The sequence below is a fragment of the Crassostrea angulata genome, chromosome 5, assembly GCF_025612915.1.
Source record: "Crassostrea angulata isolate pt1a10 chromosome 5, ASM2561291v2, whole genome shotgun sequence".
Lineage (NCBI taxonomy): Eukaryota > Metazoa > Mollusca > Bivalvia > Ostreida > Ostreidae > Magallana > Magallana angulata.
In genome coordinates this window covers 26,506,525-26,523,298 of record NC_069115.1, presented here as the reverse complement: position 1 = coordinate 26,523,298, position 16,774 = coordinate 26,506,525, and the positions used below count along the sequence as shown (strand labels likewise).

General features: G+C 34.8%; 1 protein-coding gene across 1 annotated transcript in view; it reads left to right on the top strand.

Moving 5' to 3' along the window:
* The first annotated feature begins 9,353 nt into the window (after positions 1-9,353).
* The window catches only part of LOC128183311 (26S proteasome non-ATPase regulatory subunit 13-like), a 34,568-nt gene continuing 27,147 nt past the window's right edge, over positions 9,354-16,774 (top strand). The window contains exons 1-5 of the mRNA XM_052852271.1: positions 9,354-9,510; positions 10,532-10,610; positions 11,768-11,802; positions 12,280-12,335; positions 15,407-15,537. Of these exons, the coding sequence (XP_052708231.1) occupies positions 9,410-9,510; positions 10,532-10,610; positions 11,768-11,802; positions 12,280-12,335; positions 15,407-15,537 (402 nt within the window). The 5' untranslated portion in view covers positions 9,354-9,409. The remainder of the gene's footprint in view (positions 9,511-10,531; positions 10,611-11,767; positions 11,803-12,279; positions 12,336-15,406; positions 15,538-16,774) is intronic.

Here is a 16,774-nt window from a genome sequence, read left to right as displayed (position 1 = left end):
GTACAAAAGTACGTTAGCTAAAAGAAACGGCCAAATCGTCTCCTTCGAGACTTCGAGTCTGGCATCGTCATGATTATTTCGTGCAGTCCGGGATTTTACTATTTTTTTTATAGGGTCGCTGTAGGTTCAGACCAATTCATAAACAGGGCGTGTCAATTTCAGTCCTGTCACTTTCAGCCGCAATCGATCAATAGGGCGTGTAGATTTCAGTCTGGCTGTTTCTATAGAGCTATGAATTAACTAAGTTTCCGTAAGAAATAGAGGAAATTATGCTTGGTAGATGTAAAGGAATGATGATATAACAAATGCAGTTACTATACTTCTGAATTTCTTTCTTTCTTATGATTCCGCAAAATACCATTACTCGTGTGGGTATTGGTATTTAATGAAACGGAACTGAATCTTTAATATAAAATATGAAACATATCATAACTTCTCGCCGTTTCTATATTCTTTTGGAATAAATGAAGCAAACAAACAAACCATTTCATCCATGCGTATGTGCATATCATTCCAGCGTTTGTGCGCCTGTGTTGTGTAAAACGTCAACTTTTATTTTATGTATAATCCATTGTGTGTTATTTACACGAGCGGACTTTTTTTTACAAGTTTGTTACTCAAGCAAGCAAAAACACAATGCTTATTTCTACATTAAGATGAATTCTAAAATATATTAAGGACATTCGCAAGGAAAAAGTTAAATATTCATATGTTTCATATTTTAGTAAGTTTGAAAGATTCCGTTAAATACCAATATCCACACGGGTAATGGTATTTTGCGGAATCGGAAGAAAATTATTTATAAGTATGGTACCGACATTTGTTATATCGTCAGTCATTCTAATTTGTATGGCTTACGGCCATCTTCTTTACGGCAAAGAGTTCAGTTATCTGAACATGCGCGACAAAAAATAGTTCTATTCGAATGTTGCAAAGTTAACTGTTTGTTGTTCATAATAAATATCTTTAAGCAAGATTATACTTTCCATATGTTATCACTTATTTTATTGTAACCAATATTGACTTTATTTAAATAAACTCGAAATCTAACGCGAATGAATATTAACTGCAGTGTTTTCCCTAAGCCGTTTTTGCATAGAGGTATAGGCCCCCGCCATGCATCACACACTGTCGCCATGCTTTCCGCTATGCATACTTGCATGTATTATAAGCAAACAATCTTTTCCCAATTATTTCAGATCCTAACAGTGATAAGTATATGTAAAGTTGTCGTTATTTCGTTCAATCTTCATAAAAACGTTTGCACCCGCAGAGAGCGTCGCTAACTTCGATCGACATCGATCTCAGCAAGGGGGAAAGTGTTTAACGGTTAAAGAACTGAATTTATGATTGAGGTATATTGAAACTGGGAGTATAAATCGGTAATAAATGCATAAATAGAGGGGCAATTACTACTTGTTTTAATATAATGTGCCTTCTTCGACACCTCCGCCATTATCGAATGTTGGGGATTTTCCAAGATCTAAAAATAGCACAATGTTCCCTCAATGGTGTTACCTTGGTTGTGCTATGATTGAAGTGTTTATTTGTCGTAAAAATATTGGAAACTTGAGACCAAATGTACTCAAAAAAGAAAACAATATACAGTTAAGCTTGATTGCAAGTCATATACGGAAGCGATGTCACATTACTAAAACATAGAGACATCGTATAGTATGCCTCTGAAAATGACTGTGTATACATGTCATGTGAAGAGAGACTGACTGCAAATTTTAGTTATAGTGCAGTAATTAATTTTAATTAAATTTGGTGTCAAAACAAGTTTGCTGTAATTGCATAGTTCTGTCTGTTTCTCTCCCCCCCCCCCTCCAAAGAGTTTATCTCTGTACAAAGGGAAAAAAAATAAAACAGAAGGTGTTAGAACTGCCTTGTGAATCTATATTTCTTATAAAAGCTTGTGAAGGTCAGCCTCTTAAAAAAGTAGAGAAAAATCTAGAAAATATGAACAATTATACATTTATGAAATACAAATAAAATGGAATAATACTTGTTGGTGTAGATTTCATGAGAATTCATTAATTATAGTACATAACATGCAGTACATTTCATCATTTGGTTATATTATTTTTACGCGCAGTGATTTCGCGCTGGCTGTGGCGCTGTTACGTTGCACCAACTCTCGCGCAAGTTCATAGTGCGTAGGAATACAAGGTATACTGATATTTGAGAACATGTTGGTTTTAAGTGTTTTTGTGTCCTATATAAAGTTGAATTAATTTACAGTTAATGTACTTCAGTCGTTGGATAAAAGTCTCAAAGTGGAGTTTGAGTCTGACATCATCATTATTATGATTTTCCTAAAAGCAATGGTGCTTTCAACCAATTGATAAAAGAGGCATCTAGATTTCAATCCTGTATGTTTCGGTCACTAAGGTTCGACCAATCAACAGATGGGGCATGTTGATATCGGTCCTGTTAGTTTCTATAGATCTATGAACTACATGTAGCTAGTAACTTTCTATAGAGCTATAAATAAACTAAAGTTTCCGTAAGAAATAGAGGGAATCGTACTCGATCCATGTAAATATAGTCATATCAAACCCGTAAGCCATTATGGCCCTTCAGGCCTTTGATTATAAAATAAGGTTCCTTTCTTTTCCTTTTCAATTTCTCTCTCTCTCTTCTCTCTCTCTCTTCTCTCTCTCTCTCCTCTCTCTCTCTCTCTCTTCCTCTCTCTCTCTCTCTCTCTCTCTCTCTCTCTCAATCTGCATTTCTAACTTACGATTCTTAGTTGAAAACTAAGACTTGATATGAATTACTACTACAGTATTTACACTATACATGTAGACCTAAATCGAATTACTATACTAAGAGCATTTGACGATAAAAAATGTGATGCGGGAAACTTTGAGATGTCTCTGTTATGACGTCATAAACAAATGTGCACAAAACAGCCTCTCAAGTTGTCTAAATTGAGTACAAAATTTGATGACGAAAGCAAACCCGCGACCCACCTTAAGTCCGTAACTAGAAGAGTGCTTAGCTAGGACAATTTACCTAAAACTTAGGCGGCCGGTAGAGGTGACTTTTAAAAGTATGTCTTAAGTATTGTTTTCATACATTTAGAAGTTCCATTGTGTATTATTTCAATTTAGTATTTGAATACAGTGTATTTATCACATATTTACAAAAGATCAATATAAACGTTTTTATTTAATTGATATAAATATTAACAGTGGTCGTAAAGAGCTATAACATTTTCCATTTAGTATGCAGCTGGGCTGCTGAATATGTTGTCAACACGTAAAGGTCAGTTGAGAAGAAGTAACTATATATGTAAACTTGATAAATTAAAAAAAGGACAAACCCTTTGCGATTTTATAGATGACAATTGCCTCATTTACATGTATATCGACTTCACGATGAAAGTATACCCAGATTATGTGAATTGCCGTATTGGTGAGGTAAGATGAATAACAAAAGATTTAAAGAATTTCACTACTGAGTATATTACTCTATCAAGTTCTAACGCCATCGCCATATTACGCCACAGGCAGCCTTCGAAAACGACTAGTGAATATTCGTCAAAACAAAGAAGTAACAACAACAGACTGAATACATTGCCTAAGATCCATCGCTTTGAGCTTCTTCTTTTTTTAAATTAGGTTCATATCATGTATGTATATTCATGCCAACTTGAATTGTGTCTGCACATTTACATTTACCCCATCTAATATCAAAGATATCAAGAATAAACAAGCTATTAACATAAGACAATAATTTTATTACAAATGCATTCAAATTCGACAAAAGATCCGCCTAAGTCCTGCTTATGACCCTACTTAAGTCATAATCTTAGCATGCTTGATGTTTACGAGGCCCAGGTGTTATATACACACACCACCCTACAGGTGTGAAGGGTTCACACCTTCAGGTGTTTTATTGTTTGAAGTTATTATGTAAACAAAGGACATTTCAAACGTCCCCTTTTTGCACATCTTGCCAATATAATACACGCTTAAAAACGTTACCCATTTTTAAAAAATCTAATATTCTATACAATCCAATATGACAACGATACCTGCAAGCGGCATCATTGCTTTTGTAAGTTATGCTATTTATTATATTTATATACTAGTATATTTTTGGATCGAACCTTTGCCTTTGTTATAATCAAAGAGGGTGAGTATCTAAAGGAATTTGTTCATAAGAAAGAGCCCTATTCCTTTGGCTGTATTTGCATTTTGCATCTGCAAAGAATTTAAGGGGAATTTCTTGCTTGAGGACAGACCATCCCCCCCGCCCAATCTAGACCCCCGGGGTAGTTGACGCTTTTTTGATAGAAATTCCTTTAAATACATGTACACAACATGTACCATCTTGAATATCTGAAAATTAACACCCGAAACCTACATATAAAAGATCCTCTTTTCAGTTGCAATGGGTATGTTTTACATTAATTGTTTATTTTCCGTTAATTTTTAGACATTTTGTGTACATGGCTTCAAAGAAATTTATATCAATGAAGTCAACTATAGAGGGGATTTAGATGGGGGGGGGGGGGGGCAAGGTCTTGTCCTCAAGCACCCGTGGAAAGTAATTGTGTGAAAATGGCAAATGTTCACACCCCGGTAAAAGAAGATGGAGGGAAAAGATAGCGCAAATGCCCATTCAGTTTTGTCGTAAAATACAATTTTGAATTTATTTTTTTCCAATTAAATCTATTCAAATATATTCTAATTCAAGTTTGGTTTGGATTCCATGCATTTGGCACATTTTTAAAAAGTCGTCGGATAAAAATCAATTTAGTTATGTTTTACTACATCTCTTTCTTAACATAACACTAATTTCTCGGTCTTTTTTAAAGACACAATGCATGTACATGTATCGGGTTTCACTATTTTAATTGAAATATTTTTACGATGAAAATCATTTATATAAATATTATTATAGATAATGTGTCACTTCTCTGAAAAAATTTTTAAAAATAAAACCTACGCTGAAGTCAATTTTAAGTCCACTTCAATAATAATTAAGAAGATCGACTGAAAAATATCACTACAAAATATACAAGAATCTACATTAAACTCACTATATCCATGTATGACCTGTTTTTTTTTTTACGAGGCGGACCTTTTTGTACTGGGTCCTACCTTTGAAACAAAATGTCATCGGGTTAAAATACTGTGAATTGTTTGCATACAGCGTACCTTTTCTTGTACTATGATACTGTGTCCTTAAGATATTGATGAATATCAATACATTACCAATATGTATAAACTACTAGTACCTAATTCCTTCTTTAACTACAGGGACGTATATAGTTATAGGTCCCTGGTTTAAAATCAATTTTAATGAGTTTATAGCGAGCGCAGCTCGCCGGCGCGCAGCGCCGGCTAGCGAAGCGAGCTCTAAGAACCAGTGTGCGCGGGAAAAAGAACGAGCGAAATCTACAGTTCATCAAACAAAATTTTTTGTCTACGTCCCATAATGCTCTCTAATGTTTTCACCCGTGGTGCTATGCCAAAAATGGCCGACTTTTAACTCGTAATTTACCAAGTTTGAAGACACGTTTTGAGTACAGCATATGCTTTGGCGAGACTCAAAAGATTTGTTACATGCTTCCATACCTTCGTATTGAGTCGAGAAACGTAAACAAAGACGAACAAAGTCATGGATGACGTCACAGTGCACTCGCGCTATATTTCCCGCGATAAATTAGAGGTGGATCAAACATCTGTAATGAGTGTACTGGCTATTTCAGTAAAGTCTGCGATACCTGCCTCATTGACATATGTTTTGTTTTTAATCTTTTTTCATAGGCGTCGATCGGAACCGGGGGAGGGGGGGGGGCTAGGGGGGGGGGGGGGGGCTTTTTTTTTGCTAAGTTAGACCTAACCATTTTGCACATAGCAGGATAGAGGGTTCAGCCCCCCCCCCCCCTTTTTTTTCGCAGGAAATATAACTGTTCCGTAATGTACGTTTGAAAGATGGAGAAGTTGGAGTCAAAGGCATACTATTTTTGAGAAAAAAAAACCTCCCCCCCCCCCCGCCCCCCCCCCCCCCCCCCACGGATTAGGATTTTCATGATTTGGGGAATTAGATATTTTCTCTCAGTATTTCTGAGGATCAGTCTAGCCCCCCCCCCCCCCCACTTTCAATTTGCTTCCGACGCTAGTGTTTTTTAATATATATTATAGAGATTTTATAAGTAAGTATATGAATAGGGAGGAAATAAACAATAGGACATTTTGAACTAAATAAAAAGGAATAAAATAAAAAAATAAACAGGTAAAAAAATTACGTAGATACTGCATATAGTCAGACCATAAATTTAAAAGTGGGAAATTACACACCTACAAGCAGGTAGCGGTCTCTCTCTCTCTCTCTCTCTCTCTCTCTCTCTCTCTCTCTCTCTCTCTGGGTTGCGCTGTATGTATCATAACAATTAAGATTAGTACCTTTGGCATACTTATTATAGAGCAATACTCTCTCAAAAATTCTTTGACGTTCTTTGATAGCGAGCGCAGCTCGCCGGCGCGCAGCGCCGGCGAGCGAAGCGAGCTCTAAGAACCAGTGTGCGCGGGAAAAAGAACGAGCAAAACCTACAGTTCATCAAACAAAATTTTTTGTCTACGTCCCATAATGCTCTCTAATGTTTTCACCCGTGGTGCTATGCCAAAAATGGCTGACTTTTAACTCGTAATTTACGGTGACTTAAAGTTTGAAGACACGTTTTGAGTACCGCATATGCTTTGGCGAGACTCAAAAGATTTGTTACATGCTTCCATACCTTCGTATTGAGTCGAGAAACGTAAACAAAGACGAACAAAGTCATGGATGACGTCACAATGCACTCGCGCTATATTTCCCGCGATAAATTTAGAGGTGGATCAAACATCTGTAATCTGGTAATGAGAGTACTGGCTATTTCAGTATAGACTGCGATACCTGCCTCATTGACATATGATTTGTTTTTTATCTTTTTTTAATATAGAGATTTTATATATATATATAAACTAGCAAGAGCCATACTTTACTGTCATATCGATCCATTTTTAAGCTAATTGTGTATGCATGTACAGTAGGCAGGTAAGTATATGAGAAGGGAGGAATCGAACATTTTGAACTAAATAAAAAGGAATAAAATGAAAAAATAAACAGGTAAAAAAAATTATGTAGATATTGCATATAGTCAGACTATTGAATTTAAAAGTGGGAAATTACACACCTACAAACAGGTACCTCTCTCTCTCTCTCTCTCTCTCTCTCTCTCTCTCTCTCTCTCTCTCTCTCTCTCTCTCTCTCTCTCTGCATGGGTAGGGGGTTGCGCTGTATGTATCATAACCATTAAAATTAGTACCTTTGGCATACTTATTGTAGAGCAATACTCTCTCAAAAATTCTTTGACGTTCGTTGATACCTAAATAAAAATATAAGTTGACAATGATGCAAGGTATGTGTAATTCTTGCTGCGCTCGCCAGAACGGTAGCACCGTAAAACATATTACCTAAATAAAACTATAAGTTGACAATGATGCAAGGTACAGTATGTGTAATTCTTGTTGCGCTCGCCAGAATGGTAGCACCGTAAAACATATTTATAGCGAGCGCAGCTCGCCGGCGCGCAGCGCCGGCGAGCGAAGCGAGCTCTAAGAACCAGTGTGCGCGGGAAAAAGAACGAGCTAAACCTACAGTTCATCAAACAAAATTTTTTGTCCTCTCTAATGTTTTCACCCGTGGTGCTATGCCAAAAATGGCCGACTTTTAACTCGTAATTTACAGTGACTTAAAGTTTGAAAACACGTTTTGAGTACCGCATATGCTTTGGCGAGACTCAAAAGATTTGTTACATGCTTCCATACCTCCATATTGAGTCGAGAAACGTAAACAAAGACGAATAAAGTCATGGATGACGTCACAGTGCACTCGCGCTATATTTCCCGCGATAAATTTAGAGGTGGATCAAACATCTGTAATGCGTGTACTAGCTATTTCAGTATAGACTGCGATACCTGCCCCATTGACGTATGATTTGTTTTTAATTTTTTTCAATATAGAGATTTTATGTATATATATTAGCAAGAGCCATACTTTACTGTCATATCGATCCATTTTTAAGCTAATTGTGCATGCATAAGTAGGGAGGAAATAAACAATAGGATATTTTGAAATAAATAAAAAAGAATAAAATGAAAAAATAAACAGTTAAAAAAATTATGTAGATATTGCATATAGTCAGACCATTGAATTTAAAAGTGGGAAATTACACACCTACAAACAGGTACCGGGCTCTCTCTCTCTCTGTGGGAAGGGGGTTGCACTGTACGTATCCTAACCATTCAAATTAGTACCTTTGGCATACTTATTGTAGAACAATACTCTCTCAAAAATTCTTTGACGTTCGTTGATACCTAAATAAAACTATAAGTTGACAATGATGCAAGGTATGTGTAATTCTTGCTGCGCTCGCCAGAACGGTAGCACCGTAAAACATATTATGTGCAGTATAACATGTAACTGATCATATACATACATAATGAAATAAAGCATTTATCAGCCCTTTAAATGAAAAAAAATCCCAGAGTTCTCTAGGGTTCTTTAGCATGTTTATTACGGGCCGCCAGAAGGTTTCAGAGTTTTTCATCAAAACAACATGTATCGGGATCGGTATACCAGTCTGGGCGGACTCCGAAAACACTCGGAACTACTCGGATGTCTCGCGCACTCGACATTTTTTGTATGGAGCGTAGCGGAATCAGCCGAGGATTGCCGATTGCTCCGAAAACGGAGTGAACGGAAGTGATTTCTCAAAAGCAAAAATACATATCAATGTATACGGGGCATGCTAAAGACCTGAAATACTAAAGACCCGAATGACAAGAAATTTCATATAATTAATATATTTGAATTTCCATGTGCTGCGTCAAATAAAATGACTTTGTGTGTATTCATCATATTTCCATGTGAAATATAATAACAAATTATGATGGAATGACATATAAATCAATAATTTACGCTAAAACATGAAAGAACTGAAATTCTGAATTAACCTGAAAGTTTGAGCTAACCTGATTTCTTTTTAATTCTTTTGAGAACCTTATGCAAATAAATGATCATGGTTATTTTCATAAAATGAAGTGTGGATAAGATTCATAATTACATTGTTCCTTTAAATAATCCATTTCTATTTTATTATGTGGTCCTTTGAAATTTCAAAACGTGTTGCTGAAAATATTTTAATATTTACCATTAAAATTAGTACAACAAACTTGTATTTTTCTTCTTTTTTTTGTGTTTTTATGTAAAATTAATGATGTTCATACAATATTTGTATATATTCGGCCCATTGGACGCTTGCAACAATATGATTTCTTGTAGTTTTCTGTTATCTTATGCTCGGGCTCGGCGTTCAACGAATTAGGATTCAACAAAACTCAAACTCATCATGCCGAGAGACGTAGGAGCCTACTTAACAGAACAACAAAGAAAGTCATCGGGGGATGTTGCTACAGATTGGGGACAGATTGAAGAACTTTACAACAAAAAGTATGTTTAATTTTTCAAACTGTATCGAAAGGGGCATTCTAGCTATAGTGATATATCTCCTTTTGATTTTAGACAGGTCCAGCACAATCTCTTGATTTAGCTATAATATGTTTTACGGTGTAACCGTTTGGAGGGCGAAGCCAATATAAATGGGACTAGATCACTGAGTAGATGCCCTTTCATCATATCTAGTCTGTCATTTCATATATTGTTTTGTTTTGACTCTAATTTTATTGCTTGTTAAATTTGTTCAAGCCCTGATATGCTATAGACTATACTGGCGTGCGACCAGTTCTCGCCGAGTACCATTTCTCGCCAGTACATTGTGACGTCATTTTATCAACTTATAAATTATGTAAGAAAAATGACGTCACAATGTACTGGCGAGAAATGGTACTCGGCGAGAACTGGTCGCACGCCAGTAGTCTGTCTCAGGCTACCGTTTCCGTCACATTTTGACAATTTTTGTAGAAACATACACAGCTAAAGGCTTAATACCGTTTTAGAGATTATGATTAAAATGCAAAAATTTGTGTGTAGAAACAGAAAATTTCCGGATTGTCACACGGACCGGTAATATATAAAATGTTATTGGACATTTTGATTTTATATCGGTTTTGCTGGTAGGACCGATAATTTTCGTAAACTCTGTCAAAATCGTTAAAAAAGCCAGTACAATGTCAAATATTTCAAACTAACTGATCATGTGCTGGAAGCACTCTGTTTATTGGACAAAAGTGTCACAGGTTGTATGTACTCTAAGCGACTAATCAGATTGCTTCATGTGAATGAGCCATAAGTATGAAATAACTCACAGGTGATGGGAAGAAGAATGAAGAGTAATCAACTAAGGGTTCAATTTGTGACGAAAATAATAGAAATCATGTATCATTTCATTATATTTTCCACATACGATAAATTATTAACTATTATAAGTTACATGAATGAATGGTTGGAGAGAAATGATTACCAGTAGATATTTGTAAGATAAATTGAATTTTAAACAAATTTACATTTACAGGTTATGGCACCAACTTACCTTAAAGCTTCTCAAATTTGTAAAAACTCCTACATTTTCCAAGGGAGACGGACTAGTTAAGGTAGGTACTTTTACATGTCATCAATCGGAGACATTTACAAGTGATTGGATGCTGTTCAGTTGCTTCATTCGTTCTTTATAAAAAAAACTTCGATCGGTTAGGTCGTTCTCTGTGTATATCACAGTGTAGGAACGGAAGTGTACAGTTTTGGGTAGCGCTGTTCGTCGAAGCGAGTAAACAAATTGAACACATAGCTCTGCGTACAGTCAAAGACAGTTTCAGTGTAATTTTAATCAATTGAATTGATCAATGGATTAAAAAAAAGCTTCCAGAACAATTCAATACGTAACAGTAATAAACTGGCAAATTTTATAAAAGGTGTATATACTGTGGAATTATTTTAATTCGTGGGGGTCAATTTTTGTGGATGGTTACTTTTTGCTAAATTGTGGGGATGTAATGTCGTGGATGTGTCGGTTACTGTTTCGTAACAAAGTTCTATTCATTGAGGATTAAAATTCATGGGGGAGGGCTACTCACGAATACCATGAAAAATGAGCCACCACGAATTCTAATGATTCCACAGTATTCTTTATGCAATACGATTTTCAAGTGAACATTTTGATAATCAATATCCAGGGTCACACTTAAATCATTCCTGTTGTATTATTACATATATAATTGAGAGAATTGGATAACCTCAGAACTATGCACTCGTCTTTCATGGACTTGAGTTGAGAACTGAGATTTCAAAATGTTAGTGACGTAGGGTCATATAACTTACATGTTGTTTTTATCTATTATTTTTAAACACCTGTCGCAGGGAGATCGAATCACCTGCATGGGAGTTTACATTGTTGATCATTGTTATACGATATCCATGCACAGATCTAGAGGGGGCAGCCCCCTAAAATTGAAAATTTATTAAATATACATTGTAAAATTATCCTAAATATGCCTCGGAATAATATTTATTATGCAATAATCCTTTGAAAGGTGGAGGGATGCTTCGTGAAACCAAGTAAAGATGTCATGTCACAGATACGTTGCATTGTTTTTTTTGTGTGTAAAAATAGTATGAAATTTTATCAATATCCTGTAGTAATTTATCATAACAAATTAAATGTAAGTTTTGTTTTCTTCATATATTTTCTTACTTCCATGGCTTACTTAGTTTCCTGGCTTTTGTTCAAGTTGTGTATCTGTTGTATTTGTAGATGTATGAAAACTTTATTGCTGATTTTGAGCACAGGTAAGAGTTGATAAAACAAGATGGAAAGCATTTATAGTTTAGACACTAACAATAGTTATTTAATAAGACCCACTTTTAATATGAAAAAAACATACTTGGAATTTTTTGGAATAACACTGCAGTGATTGGGGTTTTTAAAAAAAAAAGAAAATTAGCCACAAGGCATTTGGAATAGAAGTGGGCAGGCTCAAGAACCTCAGATAAAAAATTAAGGTCTTGATACTATAAATTTCCTGGACAGAATAACTGTTTATCTCTCTGAACACATGGTTATTGAATGGTTAGTTGAGGGGACTATTTTATCAATATTTGATTCATAGAAATAGTGTCAGAATTATTAGAATGCAATAGAAAGTAAAGAAACTTGATTGTGGATGAGTATCTTAAACTGACATAGTTAAACCTTATCATACAAACTTATAATGTATTTGTTTTTTGTAATTGTAATGTATAATGTAATTGGTTTTTTTTCCTCAGAATCAATCCATTAGCACTGGCTGAAATCATGGTGTACATAGTCAAACAGATGACAGGTATATATTATATAGCATAATAGCTATTTTTTTTATGTGATGATAATTTTACTAATTTTTTTAAAGCTCAAAATTAAGTAAACATGTACTTGTAATCACAAGATGGTGAAGTGTAAATTAATATTCAATATTAATTGCTTTTTTGATACATGTACATCAACGTTACCATGTGCAATACAGTATATATTATGAAATAAGTAGAGAAAAATCTTTTCGAAAATTAATTGGCCAGAAAAGCTGTTTTTTTTGTGGAAGCATCCTCAGGTAGTGTAGATTCAAGTTTGTACAAATTATGATCCCCACGGATAGGGTGGAACCACAACTGGAGGATCGAGTTTTTACATAGGAATATATACAGGGTTGTCTCTAAGACACAAGAGGCGGGGAATTACCCCGCCTAAAGTGAATTAATTACCTGGCTATTTTTGCATTTCAAACACAATCTAGCTATAAGCTAGACCTCCAGACCCCCTTCTACTTTTATTTTTCTTCCTTCTACTTTAATTTCTAAAGACAACCCTGATATAGCAAAAAACAAATGGCCAAATAATCTGTCACTTGTATGGAAGCATTCTTAGGTAGGGTAGTTTAAAGTTTGTTAAAATCATAAATCCCAGGGATAAGGTGGGTCCACTATGTTGGATGGAAACCGGGTCAAATTTTTTACATAGGAATATAACATGTACGGTACATAGAGAAAAATCTTGAAAAAATTTTCTAGAAAAATAATCCCTTAGAAAAGCTCTAACTTTGGTGAAAGTATCCATAGTTTGGTAGATTCAAGTTTAAATTATCAAAATTGTGATCTTTGGAGGTAGGATAGGACCACATTGGGGGAGGGGGTCCAATTTTTTCATAGGAAAAAAGTTTAAATTATTCTCATAAACTCAAATGTGTAATATATGGTTTTACCTATATGTGGACATCTTGACATATTCTTGATGCTCAATTGCTTAGACTGTGGTCCCTGGATAATTTTTGGTCCCCACAGGGGTTCAAAGTTTGATGTAGTTCTAGTGATATATGATCAATTTTTTCAGATCTTGAGAACTGCAATACTCAGTATGTGATATGACTATGAAAACATTCTCTTACAAAAGGGGCTCAATGATTTACAAAAAATATCTGGAGAAAAACTTGCAAATCGTTTTATACAAGATCTATTCTATTACATTGTCCAGATACCGTATTTTCCCGACGACTCGTCGATGCGGACGACTCGTCGAATTGCCCATTTTTAGCAAAAATATTAACAAAATCCTACGATACGTCGATCGCAGACCATACGTCGATCTTATCACTTCAAAATGGCCTATAAAACTGCAGTAACATTATCAGTGTATGATGCCACGATGTCACCGATATTGCTACCAATTATTATTAATGATTAACATTTAAACAATTACGCTTTATACTTATGCATCAAATTTTCAAATACCGGCAACTTCTACAAAGTCGCTTGCATTGTAAACAATTCCCGATATCGCGTGTTATGCAAAACTAAACTTACTTTGACAGAAATATTTTATTCCCAAGCATTAAAATAAGTATCCACTCTGACTATCGCCAGTGTATTCGCCATTACGTAACCAGCCACCTGTTGACTCGGCGCGTGGTCAATGTTTGTTTAACAATTTCCAGTGTCATAGGCATGCACCTGTCTCGTGTCGGACTTCAAAGGGGGATCTCAAGTGCAGAAAGCTTAGCAATTACTATGATTTGATGAAACTTGTTTACTTTGTATCCAGTAATGCAGTTACACGCTATTGTTTTAGATAGACACTGTTAGAAATAAATCAGTCATTTATACGACTTGATAATGACGATATACGACATACATACGTTTCCTAAAAAAATTATCTAACAATAATCAACGAATTGGACAATAATTAATCAATGAACTATAATCACTCTTACAACGGTACTCTTTATATACACAGGGAGTGAAATTGCCGTAAAGATCTCAGCCTTAGGGCAAGATTATTAACACAACCGGTGTCAGCCTATTGTATAAACAGTAGTATTGATAATTGCCGATTACGTAATTTAAGATTGAATTTGACCATTAAATATTTCTGATTTATACTTTCCACTAACAACTCTTTACAAATAAAATAATTAAAATTAAAAAAACATCCCCCGGACCTACTGCAATATTTTCTTCCATTCAAACTTGGTTTCAATTTTACTGCGCAATGTTATCTTCCTACTAGTTATACATAGAATCATGTGACGATGTGTTTATAAAAACGGAACAGTAAAACTTTTAATTGATTAAAGACAATGTAACATTTTTTAATAACTGTTGTTATTATTATGTATTTAAGTGTTGACAGATGAGTGAAAATGATAATTATTAAAGATGAACAGTGAATTCAACAACGTAATTTTCAATCACACAGCCAACTCAAGATGATTAAAACCAAGATTTTTAATGCTATTTTTAAAAAATTTCTGACTACGAGCCTACGACAAGTCGAACAAGACGATAAGTCGGGTGCTCTGCTTCAGAGGAAAAAAATACCGACTAATCGTCGGAAAAATACGGTATTTCATATTTGACTCCATAAATCTGATTTCATTGTAGTTATTGTTGCTTAGGTGACCAATATGGCCCATGGGCCTCTTGTTTGATCTGAGTAACTGATTAATTGGTTGAAACAAATTGTGATAAACTGATTAGCAGTTGTGTAATTGATTGCCATCTTTTATATAAATCATTATGACTTGTTTATTTGTATCCTCATATCATTTAAAAACTTAAAAAATCAGAGAATGCAGTCATCATCAATTCATTAACCTTTCATGTGAATGGCTTGTTTTGCATGTGCAGTGTAGTAGCAGCAAGGTCTAGGTTCTTCAATAATAGGTGTCAGATTTGTATAAAGTTGCTAAGGGCAGCAATTTGACCCCTCAGCCTCTTATTTTGTGTTTTGCAGGGTTGCATCACGCTCTGGTGACTGTAAAGACTACTGAGCCTTGGATTTATTCATTTTTTAAGTTTGTATTTGCTTTGAAAATGTTCTTAGGTTCTGACAGAAAATTAATGCAACTTTTGTAACTTTCTTCAGATATTGATACAGCTGTTTCATTTATTGAGAAAATGAAAGAGAAAGTAAAGGTCAGTGATGAAGCAAAAGCTCTGTGCTTGACAACATTAGGAACAATTCGGCTTCGAAACCGTGACTTTCCTGCAACAAAGGTACTTCATCTACAAAATTGTATGCTAAATCATATATGTAATCAACAAATTAGATATGTTCTGTCAGATTCAAATGAGATTTTATGATATTTTGTTCTGTAATTGTCTGTCTGTCTGTCCTGAGGAAGTAACCTTACTACATTTTCGATTTTTAGAACTTAAGAACCAATTTTTCCTGGGTAAAAATGGCACACGATTGTCTAAAAAAAACATTAAATTAAAGCATTTTGTTAGTAGTTTTAGAGGGTCTTGAAAAGTGTTCTTAACAGATTTATTTAGACTAGATTTTGCTTTTGTTAATGTTTGAAATAGACAAAATTTAATCCTTAATTAATAATGGTGCTATAAAGGTAGCATCCTTCTGTAAATTGTACCCTTTCAAGGGGATATACATTGAAGTTATAAATATTGAAAAGATTTGTATTTGATAAGGTCAATTATATGCCCCCATTTTTACCACTTTTTGATTAGTTTGATTAGCTCACCTGAGCTGACAGCTCGTGAGCTTCTCTGATCACTTTTCGTCTGGTGTCCGTCTGTCTGTCTGTCTGTCCCTAAACTTTTTACATTTTTGACTTCTTCCAGAATCACTAGGCCAATTTCAAACCAAACTTGGCACAAAGCATCTTTAAGTAAAGGGGATTCAAATGACTATGTGCGGTATTATGCATTTTTTGCCCCCCAAATTAAAGTTTTTTAAAGAGATTTAAAAGTAAGGTGGAAGATAGTTGAAATTATATTAAAAATAAATGTATAAAAGGCTATCACCACAGTGGCGTCATAATATAGAAATGACATCATAAAGATTGTCTTATTTTGATAAATTGATGTTTTTTAGCAAAATATGGGTCTTTTCTGATAGTTTTTTGTCTGGGAAACATCAAACACAGGCCTGCTCAAGTACCATTTTTTGATATTATGTGTATAATTACTGTAAACGTATTATATTTGGCGTGTACGATATTTGGCGGAAATTAGTTTTTAAACTAAAGTTGGCGTGGATTTGAATTGGCGTATTCTTGAATGTGACTATTCATATACATACATGCATTGCATTAAGCGATGTACTTGATTAAGCGGTTGTCGCTTTCCATCAAAAGCGCCAAAAAGAATACACAGCCAAATGTAGTACGTTTACAGTATATGAAGAAAAACATATATTAAAAGTGTACTTGAGCAGACCTGCGCTCTATACTTCTGAATGCAAAATATAAGGAAAAAATGACAAAATTTTCAT